General features: G+C 35.5%; 1 protein-coding gene across 1 annotated transcript; it reads right to left on the bottom strand.

Moving 5' to 3' along the window:
• Positions 1–5817: 5817 nt before the first annotated feature.
• LOC113260359 (olfactory receptor 13C8) lies at positions 5818–11310 on the bottom strand. Its single transcript, XM_044386776.3, has one exon. It carries the CDS (start codon positions 8429–8431, stop codon positions 7472–7474), a length of 960 nt encoding a protein of 319 aa, XP_044242711.2. The 5' UTR covers positions 8432–11310; the 3' UTR covers positions 5818–7471.
• Positions 11311–19701: the final 8391 nt, after the last annotated feature.

Below are 19701 nucleotides of genomic sequence, written 5' to 3'. Positions count from 1 at the left end.
ATAGGCACTCCATAGAAGGCAGTTAACATTTTTGTATTTCATTATGAGTCGGTGAATCTGAGTATAGTTTGCCTAATGTTCATGCTACAAATAATCACTCTCAGTTGGTTTTGGTAAATAAAACAGACATATAATCATTCTGCTTCAATATGAAGCTATAAAAATCAATAGAAAGAGGATCAAGTGAATCACTGCCACCAAAGAATGGAATCTATTTTTTGATGAGTTGGGGAAAATACAGATTGCTTGTGTGAGACAAAAATCACATAACTTATTGAATTTGTTTACACAAAACCTTGACAAGTGATTTAAGATAACTCCATCTAAATTAGAGGAGGCTTATTTTTCTTGATAAATGTATTCAAGTCAATTTAACTCAACAGGCACTTTGGAAGACCAAAAAGCCATGGGAGACACAAAGATCAGTAATGCACAGCTCAGATGAGTCATGAGCTCCTTTAACATGGCATTTCTGCCACAGTTCCTAGATGGACTCTGAGCTTTCATTCTGCCTTCCTTCAATATGTTCTCCAGATAGCATGGTGGATCTTCTTAAAATGTGATACAGATCAAACTACCACTCTGCTTGTCGTCTAATATGCATTCCAGCTGGGTTTTTGTTCTGTTTGTTGTAGCCTTTGCCTTAACTTATTAAATATTTTTTGAATATCATCTCTTGTCAGGGCTTAGTTTAACGTCCATAGTCAAACTGGGAAGTGGTCACAACTTGATATCTTGCGAGGACTACTTTCTAGACAATGAAATTTGTCTGAAAATGAGAGAAGATACTGCCATCTGACTACATGTTCTCTACTTTCACATGCAGCAGTTTTCCTATAAAAGTAAATGTAACACAGTTGGAAGAAGCAGGGCTCATGCTTTCAAGGGTCAGTGCTGTCATTCCCATGCTCACATGTGAGAGTTTCATTTGCAGCCAGGTAGCACCTTTTATGCCTTCTGGAGCTTTGTGTGGAGTGGGATTGGGTGAGAGCAGGGTATGACAGGGACACAGGAGTCAGCAGGTGAGCATGGCCCAGTTCCCTTCTCACTGCAGATTCCTGTGTCCAATGCTACCAGATGCCAAAGGGACAGATACTGATAAATTTTTATTTGTTGGGTGCTAGGTAATATTAATACATTTGTGTTATATTCAGTACAAATATTCTCTTGGTTGATGATCTCGTGAATATCTATCATATTACTACTCTTAAAAACTTTGGGCATTTTGTGTATTAAAATTTCTGTCAGAGATGTTCACATATCTAGTTGCAGATGAACAAATAGTTTATTCATATATATTTCCCAAAAGTATCCTAGGAGAACAGGTTGCTCTTTGGGGCGGTCATGATTATTCCTCAGTGATTCTGAATTGATGTGATGAATAGTCCTGTTACAAAGGTGAGCTGATTAATATGATTTTTTATTTACCAGTCTTTGGGTTTTTTTTTTTGCCATTTTCATCTTACTGGTCTTGAGCTGAGCACTTAACTTGTGCCATATTTAGATGTCATTATAGATTAGTTAAATCCTGAGTTAGAAAAAAATCTTAATACTTATTGAATCCTACTCTAGGTGCTTCAGGATTCTCCATTATAGTGTCCTGCCCTGTGGTTGTCCTGGATTTATGTGACTATTGTAGAAAAGGTACTCTTTATTTCAAAAGTTAGATCATTCTATTTTCAAACAAAAATAATTCTATTTTCCAAAAAAAATGATTAAAAAAAATCATAACATTAATTATATGGGCCTTCAATTAATTTCCCAGGATGAAAATGGACTGTCTCCATGACTTCATGTCTCTTGGGAGTCACAACCTCAAATACCTCCACTGTTATGCAATGATTATACTTGAGTAAAGCAAACTGGGTCTAAAGCAATATGGAGGAGTGAGGACTGTGGCAAATCTCTTTAATTCTGTGTGACTAAACAAAATATATGTGCTGTAATATCCTATTCCCATTAGAAGTTTATCACTTCTGACCCTACTCAATGTTTTTGTCGGAATATGTATTTTTTTACCTTGTCTAATTATATTTTATTAATGACTTGGTAATGGCAATGCATAGAGGAATGCTTTTTCTTCACAGAATAAAATGATTCCACTTTTAGAATTTTCCACATGATGATCTCATATACTCTTGTCTTTACTGTTTAGTTGTAACTAAGGAGGAGAAATAAATCTCCTAGGAACAGTCCCAGATTCCCTCCAGAAAACTTGTGGAGAGAAGAATGTTGTTAAAAAGTTACAAACTTACTTTAACAAGCTTGACTTTAGACTGTTGTAAGCACGTGGGATCCCATCCCTATGTAACCTGTTTGTACCTTGCTATCAGATAGAAGTAGGTCAGTCAACTTTTAATGATGTCCTCTGAGATGTAGTTTCCTGCTCAGGTGTAAATATCAGACTGTGTTTTATATTCCCGTGGGAAGAGATTACCAGGCTGTGAGATAACAAGTAAAAAAGAAACAATGTCTTCCTAGGTCGATTGGCCTCTTTGGAACCCCCATGTTTAAATAATGAGAGGTCATGTAGTGCTGGAAATTGTCCTTTGTGTATTTGCTAAAGAGATAGATAGGAAGGTCTTCTAGCAGTCAAAAACATTGAAATACATGATGGGGTGATGAGAAGTGTATGAAATTTGCAGTCTGTTTAGTTGTGCTCTAGTCCCCACTGTGCCACTTCCTCGCTGTAGGACCTGGGGCAATTTGTATAATTTTTTTGGACTACACATTCCTTATTGTATAAGATCATGTATATTTTCAGGGTTTTATGAAGGTGAAATATATATCCAACATAAGTGATATTTAATGTTTTCTTGTCCCTGAGCTACAGAAAACATTAGTCACTGAAGTGGTTGCTTCATTTTTAAATAATCTGCAACAGGAAAGAGGGCTCTTCCTTTCTTTTCCCAGTTCTCTAGAAACCTCATGGAAGTTGTTCAGGGATAGTTATAAGAATTTCCTATCTTGGCTCAGTGAAAGTATTGCACTTTCATCTTTGTTTAGGGTCCTACTGATCCTGTCACAAGTTTGTATGTACCACTGGTGACTCTCCAGTCTGCCCTACAGAAACCATTCTTGAACTGATTAATATCTCTAATATTGCCAATGTCTGCATTTCCATTTTCTCTTCTTAGAGTTGCGATATTTCCTTTTAGACTTCTTGAGACTCTCCCTTTTGTGATCTGTGACACTACGTAGCCACACCTCTCTTTCTACCTCTTGGGCAGCCTACTTGCCCTCCTTTCAGTAGTTTTACTTCTTTCTTCACTAAAATTTGGGGGGTATATAGTAATGGCTGCCCTGCTTTTTCTCATATTGTAAAGACATTACCTGTAATATTTGTGTCAAGAGTCACACCATCTACAGCATCAAACTGAATGCCCCTCATTGGTGTTTAAATTTGCTTCATATACTGGCTAGATGCCATCAGTCTGGTGATCCATAATCACCACAAGCAAACCTGGCTTGTAGTCAAACTCTCCCTATTCCTCTGGCTCCTTGGTTTTTCAAACTGAGACCCCTTTTTTTAGAGTGAGATAAGTGCTACAGAATGTGGGTGAATAAGCTGGTACATTTAATCTTTACAACAAATGAGAAAACTGAGGGTCAGAGAAGTTAACTACTTGCATAGCTAATAGAGTAATAAGATAGATGTGAAGGTGAGATCCAGAGCTAAATAGTTTACATATTCAGTATTCTCTCCATTAATGTTGTCTGCCTCCTTTGATAAACTAAAAATTCTTGTGCCCTAAAAACTCGTCTTCCCTAAAGTTCATCACACTGAAAACTTATAACCCCAGGTTTATTCAGCAGTTTTCTCGTTGGTTGAAACACTTGGTTCCGGGTGATATCATCTATTACCTGTAAGTATGGGAATCAATGAGTTTCTAAGGAGGAGGATGCAATACTGGGCTCAAGGCAAAGTCAGAGTATTATTCACTCTTATTCATGGCCTATCCCACAATCACTGAAGACTTGACATCATAGCCCCCTGAATTCACCTACATATATACATAGGTAACAGCTTTAGAGAAATTCCAAGGATAAATCCAATTAGGATATCTTAACTTTTTTGTCTTCTAATATATTTGGATTAATGTTCCTGATTCAGATGTGACTGTACTTCAAGATATTTCCCTTCTGACCAGTAGGCAGTAAAGGAAATAAATGTTTTTATAGTCAAGACTGTGGTTTGAAAAATAGCTTTCCCACTTAGAATCTTTATAATCTTAACTTCTATGTGTCTTAGTCTATTCATCTATAAACTAAAAGCAAGAAGATATACCTTCCAAGATTATTGTGAAGATTTAGAAAGAAATAACAACATGTGAATATATAGCACAATGGCTTGAATGTTGGCTTTGCATTCAAATTGCTTAGATAGTTCTGTATCCTTATCTTCCGTTTCTTTTTGTTTCCTTCTTTCTCTAGCCAAGTTTCTAATCAGAATTTAAGTATAAGCATTTTCCTCAAAAAACAGTTTTTTCTATATTTGATAAATTTTATTTTATTATTACTATTTTTTTAGCATTTGGTTCAATTTATTTCTTCTTTTTTAAAAATTTTAATCCCAATATAGTTAACATACAATGTTATATTAGATTCAGGTGTGCAATATAGTGATTCAACACATCCATGCATCACCCAATGCTCATCACAAGTAAACTCCTTAATCCCAATCATCTATTTAACCCATCCCCCTACCTACCTACCCTCTGGTAACCATCAGTTTGTTCCCTATATTTAAGAGTCAGTTTCTTGGTTTGCCTCTCTCTCATTTTTCCCCCTTTGCTCATTTGTTTCTTAAATTCCAGATATGAGTGAAATCATATGGTATTTGTCTTTCTCTGACTTATTTCACTTAGCATTTTACTCTCTAGCACTATCCATGTCATTGCAAATGGCAAGATTTCATTGGTGAGAAAAAAACAAGAATTATATTTATATTTCTTTTTTTCAAAGTCCTAAGTTTATCCTTCCTCACAAGTATCTTAGAGTTGGTGAACCATTCAATGTTCTCCTTTCATAGAGTATATGACTATTGCTACATTATTTTAGAGTATACTAAAGAGACTTTCATAATCCACATTTTAGAAACCAACTGTAGAAGAAACAAATGTCTTGCTCAGTACCTTCTGTTATTTATTTGTGTGTAGAAATCATAGTCTGACTAAATATATTGTTTATGCTCTATCTGACTCACTACACTTCTCAAGCAGAGAATTGCCTATTTTTCTGCTTTCAAAGATACCTCAAGACTGACTAAGCACTTGATCTGAAGATTTATTTTCCAGAAGTAAAAGCTGAGTGACAGATTCAAACCTCTGAGGAGGAAGCACTGGTAGGCTACTGATTCTGGGTTACAGAGAAAAAATGAAAACTGAAACCAATGCTGGAAGTAGCTAAGGAGCTGCCATTGTCACGGTGAAGACCCACAGCTGGAGTGATGCTGACAGGATCAAGCAACAAGTAGGGAAGCTCAAAGCCCTTGTCATCAGCCAGCCTTCCAATCTAGTAACTCTTTGTGAAGAATTTAGCAGAAGTTAGCTAGCAAAGGAGAAATTGGTTTTCAGTGACCCAATCCTAACATGAAATGGAGCATAAAAAAATGGATTCGAAGTTGAGAGACAGTAGTTTAATTGCATTAAAATTATTCCATAAAAGATAAGGATGAAAATCTTGCACCTGCTCAAAGCTTTCTGACCTATTAAAGTTCAGTCAGCACTAGTTCTAATAAAACAACCAGTGTTTATTGGATGTTTAGGATGTTTCAAGCACTATTTACTACTGTGCATGAATTAATCTTACGAAGTAACCTTAATTACCGATTCACAAGAAAGGAAGATATTATGGGCTTGCTCTTAGAATTTAGTAGTTATAGTCTTCCTTTAGACTTGTATTCCATATTTCAAATCCCATAGACTCTTCAAAGGGCTAAATAAAAGGAATGTATTCTTCTACTGATACAGGTGACTCAGTTGCTTCCATGGAAATGGGGCTTCCATCCTCACACTAGCACTGCTCCATATAGCTGTATTCTTTAATCATTAGAGATCATCTCGGATTTGGCCCATTTTTGTCTTATTAATGCCAACATCAAAATGACTGACTTGACTCTTTTATTTTGTTACTTCTTATCCTTTTATTGCAATTACCAGTTCTGTCCAGTTCTCTTACTGCTTAGGAACTATGTGATCCAATATAGAGTAGGAAAGTAGTTCTCATCACAACCTGGTCTCTTGTCAAAGTCCAAGAGAAGCTGTGCTACCATGTCACCTCCATTTTATTATGTTAAAACTTAGGATGCATTGCCAGGGGACTCTTTCAGTTACCTTAGTCTCATTATATACTAAATCCAGACAAGTTATGGTAGCTAGTTAACAAAACTTCTTCCTCTATGTTATAATACACATCACATAGAAAACAAAAGGCAATATTTTAATAATTCAGGAGTTCATATTTCAAAGCCAATACAGTTTATTTTGAAAATATTACATTGAATCAGCTTTCTTTTTGAATAAACTTTGTTACCTTGAATATGACAGACATACATTCCTACTCTTACACAAGATACATTTCATTTATTTATTAAAATAAATATTTATATTTATCAAGCATCTGTTATATGCCATGATCTATTCTGGGTCTGTGGGATGCTGACAGACAAGTTCTTATTCTCAGAGAGCTTATAGGGTGGACACAAACAGTAAATAAATGAATAAACTGAAAATGAATATAGACTATACCATGTGCCAATTAATATTCTTTTTGCATAGTTAATTTAAAATGTACTTATTTTAGGTTACAGAGTATTTTTAGGATGCATTTTTTTTTTTTTACCAAATGTTTACTTCTTCTTTATTATATATTTCCATTTCAATATTATTGTGTTTTTTTTAAATTTTATTTTAATTCCAGTTAGTTAACACACAGTGTTATTTTAGTTTCAGGTGTTTTTAGTATGCCTTTTGCCTGTATTACTTTCTAAAGGTTTAAGAGTGACTATATTTTGCTGGGGCTTCTTAAGAGATTTTCTTTTTTTTTTTTTTTAAAGATTTTATTTATTTATTTGACAGAGAGAAAGGGAGAGAGATAGCACAAGCAGGGGGAGTGGTAGGCACAGAAAGAAGCAGGCCCCCACTGAGCAGAGAGCCCAATGTGGTGCTCAATCCCAGGACCCTGGGATCATGACCTGAGCCGAAGGCGGACGCCTAACCCACTGAGCCACCCAGGTGCCCTGAGATTTTCAACATTTTGCATTTCCGTAATAGTATTTTTTAAAACCACAAGCATGTTTTATTTCTGTAGTTAAAACAAAAAGTCAATAGTAACAACAGCCACCAAAATATTTCTGTCAGATGATTTTGAATGCCATGTGGTGAATTTGTTTTCACATGGTAATTTCCTCTTTTTGAATTTTGTGTCTGCGGCAGCTTTGAATACTCAGTCATGTAGTGTAAATCAGTACTCATATTCCATCAGAGTTTCTTCTACCCAGCATGTTCTTCATAGCAGCCTTTACATCCTTGTTCCTCAGACTGTAGATGAGAGGATTGAGCATGGGAGTCATTACTCCATAGAAGAGAGAGATGAGGGCCTCAATGATGTCTTGATTATCAGCACCAACAGAGTTTTTAGATTTGGGCTTTGCGTACATGAAGAAGATGGTTCCGTAGAATATAATCACTACTGTTAGGTGGGCTGAGCAAGTGGAGAAGGCCTTATGTTTTCCTTCAGCGGAAGGGATCCTCAGAATAGTGGTGACAATAAAAATGTAAGAGATAGAAATTACCAGCAGTGGAATAACCAGAACAATTAGATTTGACCCTGCCATGCCAATCACATTGATTGAAATATCGGCACAGGCCAGTTTTAGTATAGCCAGAATTTCACAGACAAAATGGTTAATGACATTATTAGCACAGAATAGTAACTGCATTGCGAGAGATGTCTGCACCACTGAGTCAACAAGCCCAATGGCCCAGGACCCAGCTGCCATGGGCACGTAGGTATTTTTGCTCATGATGATAGGGTATCTCAGTGGGTAGCAGATAGCTACATAGCGGTCAAGTGCCATCATGCCTAGAAGCACACACTCTGTGGCCCCCATGGCAAAGGAGAGAAACATTTGCAGCATGCACCCAGAAAAGGAGACCCTTTTCCTTACTGTTAGAAAGTTGTCAAGAATTAGTGGGACAGAGGAGCTTGTGTAACAAATGTCCACGAAGGAAAGATTACAGAGGAAGAAATACATGGGCGTGTGCAAGTGAGAATCATAGATGATTACTGAGATAAGGACTCCATTTCCCAGAAGGATCATCAGGTACATCCACAAAACTAGCACAAAGAAAACTGTCTGGAGCTTTGGGTGGGCAGAAAGCCCAACAAGGACAAATTCTGTCAATGCAGAATCATTGGTCCTTTCCATATTATATATACCTTTTCTCCAACAGCACTCTATGGATGGTAGAACAGAAATTTGTTAGCACAGTATCTGCAAGAGCTACCTCTTTTAAGAATCATATTCTGTGATACTGCATTTCTGTATTTGGATGTAACAATATAACTCTGGGGCAGATTGGTCACTGTAAACCCAGGCCACTAGAACAGGAATCCTAATCTGATTTTTTCAGGGTTAAGAGAGTGTACATTTGGTTACAAGACATTTGGATCCCAAACCAGTTTATTGCCATTCCTGCTAGTTCTGCCTCTTAACATATCAACTGCAGATCAGTGGTCTATAGTCTGGATGCAGCAGAGAGATGTGTTTTGTTTGGAGTCTTTTTTGCACTGTGTTTTAAATTTGAATTAGAGGTCAACATTTTGCAAACAGGAAATATGGTATAAAAATCTGTATTCTCAGCTTGTCTTCAAATAAATTATATTTAAAATCATTAGACCTGTTTCCATCATGGAGCTCAGTTGCAGCTTACTCATTGGATTTGAAGCATGTTCTCCATTCCACCAGATTACCCTCCTCTCTGTTTTATCTGCTTGTCACTGGAGGTGAATATTAGTTGCCAATTAGCATGGTGTTATTCTCAGTTGATTTCACTCATTTATAATACCTGATGGGATCGTATATGTATTTGAATTTTTGACCCATGGCTGCAGGGCCAACTTACCCACTAGGCACAGTAGGCTTATCATACTGTTAGAAGCCTATGAAAATGTTTTTATTTCTCTTAAAATCTGAATAACACAATAAACTTTTGACCTTTAGTACATAATATTAGTATATTTATCTTTATATCAAAGCAGATGTAAAATATAACTTTTAATATTATTTCATGGAAAAAAGGGCCCATTGAAGGCAAAAGTGTGCTGGGCCCATCAAAGTCATAATGCAGTCCTATATAATCAAATCTCTTTTTAGAGCTCATTTTGGTCTGCTGGTGGTGTAAGTAGTCATGACATCTCTGCACATAGTCTCATTGAGGACAGCGGCCTCACTGAAGAGAGGGACATATCTTTATACTACTCCAGTAACCACCTCAATACAGTGATGAAGAATGTATTCAAATAACTGTTTATATGTTCAAATAAATGTTTTTAATAGAAATAAATTGAAAGTACTTACAAAGCCAATTTTATCACGAATAGAGAGAAAAAATGTTATGTATTGTAGGCTCCACTTAATTTGTTTATTTTCACCTCATGCAAGAACTATCACTTAGGGATCAATGTAATAATAGTGCTTTCATTCACGATGTGCACATTTAACTAAACCAGTGATATGTAGTCATTACTTTTAGCAAACCAAATTTATACAGAAGCATGATAGGCAAAACAAAGAAGGAATTTTCTGTGGTTGAAGTTACACTGGTTTGCCAGAGAAGACAGAATACTATTCCTTTTGTACCCTATTTACTCTTCCTCGCTCACTTTGGTTTAAGAGGATTCCAAGGAGCATAGTTTGAAAACCACCAATGCAATGAGTTAGAAGTAATATTAATAATCTGCATTTTAATAGTTTTATTAGAAATGATAATACTTAAATAGCAATTTATGTATTACTCAATGCCAGATACATATCTGAATGCTTTTATCCATAACAATCCAAGGAAGCAGGGATTGTTATTGAATGATATATAGATTATCCTTCCTTAAACATTTAGTAAACATCATAAGTAAATCATGATATAAATGGACTAAAGACAATGAAAAGTAACTATTTCAAGGGGTGTAGGAAATTAATTTGGTGGAGGTCAATTCATAATTTTCATATCAACTATTTGAAGTTTCACAAACATGAGATAACTTCTTAATCTTGAAAGAAAACTATATGCCAAAAACCTACACAAACTATTATTCACTAATAATTGAGACAGTTTATACATTTTCATTATCTGTGATGAGATACAGATGCCCACTCTTATATAGAGTTGGTAGTTCTGGTCAAAATGGTAGTAAGATCAATGGAAAAATCAGTTGTCCTCTCTCTAATAATAATAGATGATTAACAAACATAATAGAAATAAATGCAATAAAATTAACAAAAAATATTAAGCATCTGGGTTTTAACCTAATAAAATATGCACAAGACCTTTACAGAAATAATTTAAAAATTATAATAAATAACATAGCAGAATATGAGTAACTGAAAAAGTATTGCATATTAATGTATGGGATAAAAATACAGGCTGCCATTTTTTCAAAATTAGCCTATACATTTAATTAAATATATTCAAAAGTTAATCGAATTTTTTTGAGGAATATGAGTATTCAGCCTAAAATTTACGTGGAAAATATAAGTATACAACTTGGACAGTTAATTTTATAAAGGAAAAATAAAGGGAGGATCCATGTTTGAAACACACTGCAAAGCTACAGTAATAAAAATATGATAATGGCTCAAGGACATTTAAATCGTCCCTTGGAAACGAAAAGAGATACAGACACAGGTATACAGGAATTTGATAAATGATCATATTGTCACCCCAAAGCAATGAGGAAGTGACAGCTTTGTAGACATGTTAGGAAAATGTCTTTATGTTTGGAAAAAAAGGTAAAATTAGATCCTTGGATTACCATAAATAAAAGTGGAAACCAGATGAATTAGCAATTTAAAGGTGAAAAAAAGAAATTACAAAATTGAAAGAAGGTAATATAGGAAATCTTTGTGAACTTATAGTGGAGGAAAAAATCTTTTAAACCAAAATCCAAATGACATAAACTATGAAGCAAAACTTGGTGGACTTAATTCACTGAAGGACATCAGAGATAAAGTTAACAGACCATAGAAGAGAGTTACCATATCTAAAACTGACAAGTAACCCTCTTGATACAATATACAAAAGAAACAAAGAAAAACCACAAACAACAAAAACTCTCTTGCTAACCCAAAAGGTAAAGCTTTAAACCGATAGATAACTGGTCAAATTATATGAATTAGTGATTCATGGAAGGGATTTCCTATATGGCTGATGAATATATGGAGAGATTCTCACACTTTGAAAGTCAGAAAAATGCTCATTAAAACAGCCCTGAGACATCATTCATGTTCATTAGGAAAGTAGATGATAGTAAAAGTTGGAAAGCATATGGGGAGGTAGATTCTGTTGGGAGTGTACACTAGTATACTAGAAAACTCTCTGGCTGTATTAAAATTGGGTAGTACCCAGTGATTCTAGTTTTGGAAATATGTCCCAGAGAAGTTCTTGCCCAGGACTATAAGGAGACAAGCATAAGGATGTTCATCATTGCATTGTGGCAAAAGGAGTTTGGAGGCAACCTGGATGCCCATCATCAGAGTAATGGTTCTATCACATGTAAGCATGCATTATGGAACACTTTGCAGAAATGAGAAGCAAATGAACTAGGTATCCATAGAGCAATATAAATAGATCCCTGAAGAAGTGTTTAAAAAAGTAAGCAATAGGGGTGCCTGGGTGGCTCAGTCATTAAGCGTCTGCCTTCGGGTCAGGGCATGATCCCAGAGTCCTGGAATAGAGCCCCGCATCAGGCTCCCTGCTCTGCTGGGAGCCTGCTTCTTCCTCTCCCACTCCCCTTGCTTGTGTTCCCTCTCTCGCTGGCTGTCTCTCTCTCTGTGTCAAATAAATAAAATCTTTAAAAAAAAAAAAAAAAGGAAGCAATAGGGGTGCCTGGGTGGCTCAGTCTGTTAAGTGTCTGATTCTTGGTTTCAGCTCAGGTCATGATGTCAGGGTCATGAGATTGAGCCTGGAGTTGGGCTCTGCACTCAGCACAGAGCCTGCATAGGTTTCTCTCTCCCTCCCCCTCAATCGCCCCCACCCCTGCTCTCACTCTCAAATAAATAAATCTTTTAAAAAGTAAGCAATATTGTGATTTATGGCACAATAAAATTTACATATAAATTTAAAATACAAATTTTACAAGGTACATACATTTTAGGAACAAATCAAACACGTAAGTGTTTTGTGGAATCAGTGATTATGGGAGAATATAGAAGGCTTTGTAAAGACTGAGGAAAAAATGTATAAAGGAATATAAAATAAAATACAGAGGAGCATGATTAACTAAAGCCTAAGTTTAAAGGGGAACAAATAAAAATACATATAAAAATCATAGAGAGCAATATAGGGCATATGCCAATGAAGGAGCTCTGGAAAAAAATGTAGTTTTAATAGACAGGACTATCATAAATGTAAGTATAAAGGAAAATTAACTTCTGACTCCATAAAAACAACACACATGGATTGGAGGAAAAAAATTAATGCACTTAAAAGAAAAAAAATGGTTAAAGTTTAGTTAGATCAGACATTTTACAAAATAAAGTTTTATATCTAGCTAAAGAAAGTCAGGCATAAAATGGTTGGTCAGTAATGGAGAATGAAAGGAAGTCCCTAGGGTCAGTGAGAGTTAGTACTCATCCAACAGATTCCAAGTCTTGTGGTCCCATTGGAAAGTGTCCTTAATGTAGAGATAGAAGAATCTGGAATTCCTATTAGCCTGATTCCACTAAGTATACTATTCACAGAAATAACTCTCTTGATTTGGTTCAGTGTTTCCCTTCTGATGAGAATGAAAAGGTGGGCATCCAGGTCACTTGTGTAGAAAGAATGGACTGAGCAGAGGAGTTAAGTGGCTTGCTCTCCATCAGCCATTCTGTTTCTCATTGTAAAGCATAGTACTCTGCCTCATAATAGGATCTGTGAGTGAGTGTGAATCAACCCCTGTGAATGAGATCCAGCCTCTTCTTGTTTTAACCAATCAGTTTTGAGTCTGTGAGGCAAAAGAACAGAATGTGGACCTTGATAAAACCACACCATGCCACAGAACACCACACCATAGCACTCCCCCACGGTAGTGAGGTCTGTTGGTAGGAAACCAAGCTTCCCTTGGAAGCCTCAATCATTATGCATGTTTTATTCAAACTACAAAAGAAAGTACAAACAGACTTCAAAGAAGAGGAGATTATCTGAGAAAGAGCCAGGATAAGATTTTATATCTTGTCAATTGACTTTGGCCTTGATGAGCTGAGGGGGAAAGTCTTATGTAACAGGATGAAGCAAAATTTGTCAGTGGGGCTTCTAGGCAAGAAAACAGTGTATAGGGGTGCAGTAGTCAGAAAAAGACGAAAAAAAAAAAAGGAAGATTTGCCATTTTGTGAGATATATTAAATGTATCATTAAGGAGTTCAAATTTATTCTCCAGGCACTTGGGAACCTTTGGAATTTTGTCCAGGGGATATTAAGGATGAAGACACAGAAAAAAATTTAACATAGAGGCGTTCTTCAGGATCTTGTACTTTTCTCACTACTGTGAGAACTGTGACCTGTGGAACTGTGACCTGTAGCTTGGTAGATCTGTAATCACTGTTTTTCAGGGCAATCATTGATTGGCTCCTCCTCCAGCTTGTAGTGAACCTGACTCAAAATTAATCTTCTTTTGGAATTAGAAACATAATAGTTCATTTTAGGTCAAATTGGTATCATAAAGTTTTATTTCCCTTGGCAAAGACACAATCCTCCCATTTCCTCTGGGTTCTTAGCTTGGTCCTGTAATAGTCTGTGAAAATTAAAGTGTATCTAGCTTCACTTTGAGGTGAGACCAATACTCTGTTGGGTCTTTCACATTTAGGTCTTAACTGATTGCTTTAGTTATTAAACTAACCAAAGTAATAACAACTGGCTCATTCTGCCTGTGTTTTTCAGTTTTCTTTTTCATTTCTGAGTATGAAGGGCACTTCAATAGATACCCAGAGGAAAAGTAAAACATCCCAGTTAATAAATTAAAAGATTGTTTCCCTGGGGGTCATAGGAACCCAACCCTTCTCCCCTAGAAAATTTCCCTTCCAGAAGAAATGTTTATTAAGGTATTACTCACTGGGTGAAAAAGGACACATTCATTTTGTCTTCACTTTACCCTTAGTTGTCCCAGGATATGTTGGACATTGTAAGCAATGATAGTCAAATGTACATGAGCTGAAAAAAGTCTTGGCTGCATCTCTTATAAGCTCTGTGACATTATGCTAATTTCTAGCTTCCTTCAGCAGCTGTGTGCTCACTTATATATTGGGCAGCATGTTCTGAGTTTAACTGTGATCACATATAATAAGTTTATGGTATAGAGTAGGAACTTAAGACACATTTGATTCTTCCTTGGGTTATAATTAGTTGCAATTAAAAGACGTGAGACTCAAAATTGCATCCTGAGGACACCCAATTCACATGCTAGGTAGGTGAGGGCTACACTACTTTTCAGATTGTAGGTTTCTTTGTCTTTAAAGTTACCAATAGCTTCTTCATAGATTTAATTAAAGAATCCAATGATATGATACAATGAAAGCACTTTGCAAGCTGAATGTAATATCCAAATGCTCATTCACTAATTCATTCAACATATATTTAGCAGTAGCCTTGTGTGTGGTAGGCATTGTAACTAGGGTTGGTGGTGACAGCATGGTGGTGAGCAAATGAAGTCATTATAACATCTATTTTTCTTAAAACCAAAGGATAGTTCTTTATAAAAATATTTCAGTGTTTGTTAAACAACTTAATTTTTTCCTTTATGATTTTACAATTTTGAAGCTTCAAAGGAATTGTCCTATGCTACTGCCTTTTCATTTTAGAAACAAGGAAAATGATGAGAGAAGGTACATGACTTAATTAGTGTTCTATACCTAATTAACAATGATATGAAGCAAGCATTGTCTGGTTATAAAGCTCACATTCTGAAACACTGTATTATTTCAGACAGGGAAATGTGTTCTATGTTAATCTTATGTTATTCTTATTGTTTTTAGTGATAATTGGAGAGAGTCTACCTTAAGTAAACTTGGAATCCAAGTGGAATGACAGACATATCGAGAATATGACAACCGCAGATTTAATCCACAAGTTGAATTTCTGCTACAAATTAAAGCACTTAGTACAATGTAGGAATAGATGGAATAGATGCTCAGATTTTTTTTCTGAGACATCACTGTTAGCTAAGATTAATCCAAGTCCGTAGTAATCAAAACAAGACAGAGTTAAGGGACCTGTGGTGGATTTTTGCTCCCATGGAGTTTATTCTCAAGTCAAAGCTCACTCTAGAACTCAGGGGCATTAGGATAAAGAGGTATTGATTACAGTGATCCTGATCCAAGGAGCTTTCAGAAAGGGTTAATGGAAGATGTGCTGTACATTTATTTATGTTTACAGAGTTAGATATAGGAATCATATTTTTGTCTTAATTACTTTGAATTAAACAATTATTTTGAAATACAGGTGATATAATATCTCAACTATTTAAATTTTTTTTAAAAAATATGGTAGACATAGTAACTATGGAAATTGGTCAAATAATTGGATTGCAATTCCACATGTTTGGGACAGAGAATTAACTTTTTGAGCACATTAGAGGTCCAATAATAATGTTCAAAATGCTTGGCCCCAATGCACCTGTTCGGCAATACTGTCTTTAAGAACACCAAATGAAGGAATCTAATGTTCTCATTCTGTCTGCTGTGGGGAGGGAAGGAAAGGCAGAATAAATGTTTTTGAAGAGGCAGGTATGGCAAAAGAACACTGAATTTTATTTGAAAGTGCTTAGATTTGAAACCCAAAGATTTGGAACCTCCTTTTTTCCCCTTCTTTAAATAAGGTAAATTCCTACCTAAGAGCTTTGTTGTGAAAATTACTCAGCAAAGGTCTAAAATGTAATGCAAAGCCTTATGACACTAAGTGATGAAAGCATGAAAGATGGAAAAATTAGATATATCCAGTTAAAGCATATAAAATTGATATCTTGCCCATAATTTGAAAAAATATTTACAAGAGAAGAAAATGAAATATAATGTCATTTATGTACCTTTGAGCTTGAGGAATGGTTTCCTTTCCTTGATTTGAATTCAGTCTTCTTCCTTAACAGCCTCTTTGCTTCATAGCCTCAATTAGTGCTCTCTAGTTTATGTAATAGTTTTCAGGATAAAGTGAGGGGATATTAGTGAGATTTAGATAGCAAGCAGAATGCTTGTAATTATTTTCTTCAAGTTTCAATTTACTAGCTGTTTATTCCTTTGATAAAACTGATAGATGAGTCTATTTAAAATATTCTCACTCTCAGGCCCAGTTTCTAGTTCAATATCAGAAAAAAAAAATATGTAAGGTGACCCATAGATTCTGAAGGCCTTTGTGGTTATCTAAGTGGGTCTCTACATTTTGAGCTCTTGGAACATCCTCCAAAAGACCAGCCGTTAGCCCAGTAAAGCAGTTTAAATTCTTTTTGGGGCAAGCCATGGAAGGATCCCATATTTGCAACAAACTAATGTTAGGAATGTAAACATGGAGGATTAAACACTTTCCAAAACTCCAGGGAAAATGTAGTTGGATCCAATTATATCATATAATTGGTATATTTTTGTTGTCATGCAACTCAAATAAGAAATGTATATCACCATCTACATTACCACAGTATTTGATGATTTTAAGACTCAAACAGAAAACTAGTCCTTAATAAGTATTGTTTTTTCTTTTCTGATATTATCTGAAAACTTCCCATGATTAATATTATAAAGTGCCTTCATTTGTATAGTATTTTCAAATATCTAATGTGCTTCCCAGGATAGTACCATGAAGTAGAATGTTGCATCCCCACTCAGCAGTGAGTGAAGGAAATTAAAGTTAGAAGAATGTAAACAATTTAAACTGATAGTTAAAGGTCAATAAAATACTAAAAATGAGCTTTATTTCCTATCTAGATTCAAGTTAGACTTGAAGCATGTGAAACAGAATGTAACCTTTTATTAAAAACAATTCCTCTTTGACTTTAATAACTAAGGTTTACATTTTAACTCAATTTTTGTCCCAGAAATGAATTTTCCTTTCTCTATATTTTTCTGTGAAAGCTTTTTTAGACAAACCCATTCTTTCAAGTTGGTAATTTCTCCATAACCTTCTACGTATTTCTTTTTCAGTTCAGTCTAAATGCTGTAAATTATGCTGTTCAGGCATCTGACATTTACTGCCAGATAATGATAATACCAACTGAGTGGGGGGAGTGGCATTTCCCCTGCACTTTCCATGTATTTTATTTATCTAATCCTTATTATATTCTTATACATACTATAATTTTCATCTTCATGATTGAGTAACTGAGGAACAAGAAGATGTTAATCATTGACTATGATATTTGTATGCAACAAGTTTCCCCAAAGGGATTGAGAACTACTTAAGACAGAAAACTTTTCTATTTTACTTTTCTGTATCACAACACCATCTCAAGATGTACCTTCAGCATGGTGGATGTTCAGAATATACATTTGTAGGTAGATGGGCAATTTTGCCATGTACATTTAGTTCCTCAAATGCTGCTCTATATTTTGTATAGTATGAAAGTATGTCACTTTAATATCAGAGTGGCATTTTTCATTGAAGAACCACTGAAGAAAAAGGTTCCTGAAAGGAGGCAAAACTGAGTCCTCTTTCTCTAATCTCTGTGTCCCTTCAGCCTTAAAAACTTGAAATCTGTATGTTTTATGTGCTATTTACATTTTTTATTGACATATAATTGACATATAATGTTGTCTAGGCTTAAGATGTACACTGAGTTGATTTCATACAGTTTTATGCTATACTTTGAATACTACCATAATGCTAGCTAACACCTCCATCACAGCACACGATTGTCTTTTTGTGTGTGGTGAGAACATTTAAAATCTAGTCTCTTAGGGCGCCTGGGTGGCTCAGTCGGTTAAGCATCCAATTCTTGGTTTCAGCTCAGGTCATGATCTCGCGGTTGGGGAATCAAGCCCCATTTTGGGCTCTGCACTCAGTGCGGGGTCTGCTTTAGATTCTGTCCCTCTCCCTCCCACTCATTCCCTCTCTCTCTCAAATAAATAAATAAAATCTTAAAAAGAAAAGATCAAGTCTCTTGGCAACTTTTAAATATATAATACGGTATTGTTTACTACGATCAAAATGCTGTGCATTAGATACCAGAACTTATTCATCTTCTAACTGCAAGTGTGAACCCCTTGACCAACATTTTGCTGGTTCCCCCGACCTACAGCTGCTGGTTACCATCATTTCTGTTTCTATGAGTTTGGCCTAGGTGATTTCATGCAGTATCTGTCTTTCTGTGTCTGACATATCTCACTTACCATAATGCCCCTAAGGTCTATCCATGTTGTCCCAAATGGAAGGATTTCCTACTTTTTTATGGCTGAGTAATATTCAATTCTACGTATGTACCGTATCTTCTTTGTCCATTTATTGGTTTGATAGACATTTCAGTTGTTTCCATATCTTGGCTGCTGTGAATAATGCTATAATGAGCATTGGAGTGCAGGTATCTTTTTGATATGTTGTTTTTATTTCCTTTGGACATATATATCCAGAAGTGGAATAGCTGGAGCATATGGTAGTTCTTTATTTGAGGAAAGTCCATATTGTTTTTCTGCTGGCTGAAGCAATTTACATTCCCACCAATGGTGCACAAAGTTTCCTTTTGTTCCACATCCTCACCAGTATTTGTTATCTCATCTTTTTGAAGGTAGCCATTCTAATAGGCATGAGCTGATATCTCACCGTGATTATGATTTGAATTTCCCTGGTGATTAATGATATTGAGCATCTTTTCACATTCCTATGGGCCACCTGTATGTCTTCTTTGGAAAAATGTCTATTCAGTTCTGCTGCCCACTTTAAAATCAGAATTTTTTTTTTTTTGTTATTGAGTTGTATGATTTCTTTGTATATTTTGGATATTAACTTCTTATCTGATATATATATTTCAAATGTATTTTCTCACATTGCACAGTTTGCCTTTTCATTTTGTTGATTATTTCTTTTGCTCTGCAGAAGCTTTTTAGGTTGATGTAATCCCACTTGTTGATTTTTATTTTTGTTGCTTGTGCTTTTGGTGTCATGTCCAAGAAATAGTTGGACCATGTCAATAGACCAATGTCAAGGAACTTTTCCCCTGTGTTGTCTTCTAGGAGTTTTATGATTTCATTGGTCTTTTCTATTGGTTCTTAAAATTTTTTTCTGGTCTCTAATTTTTTTCCTCTCTGATCTTTGTTATTTTCTTCCTACTGCTAACTCTGGGCTTATTTTCTTCTTCTTTTTCTAGTTTCTTGGGATGTAAAGTTAGGTTATTTGAGATTTTTCTTTTTTCTTTTTGAAATTTTTTATATATGTATGTATTTATTTGAGAGGAGTACAAGCAGTGGGGGAGAGGCAAAGGATGAGGGAGAGAGAGAATCTTAAGCAGACTCCCATTCTCAGCATGGAG

This window comes from Ursus arctos, unplaced genomic scaffold (genome assembly GCF_023065955.2).
Source record: "Ursus arctos isolate Adak ecotype North America unplaced genomic scaffold, UrsArc2.0 scaffold_18, whole genome shotgun sequence".
NCBI classification, from domain to species: Eukaryota; Metazoa; Chordata; class Mammalia; order Carnivora; family Ursidae; genus Ursus; species Ursus arctos.
This window is presented reverse-complemented; position numbering and strand designations above follow the sequence as displayed.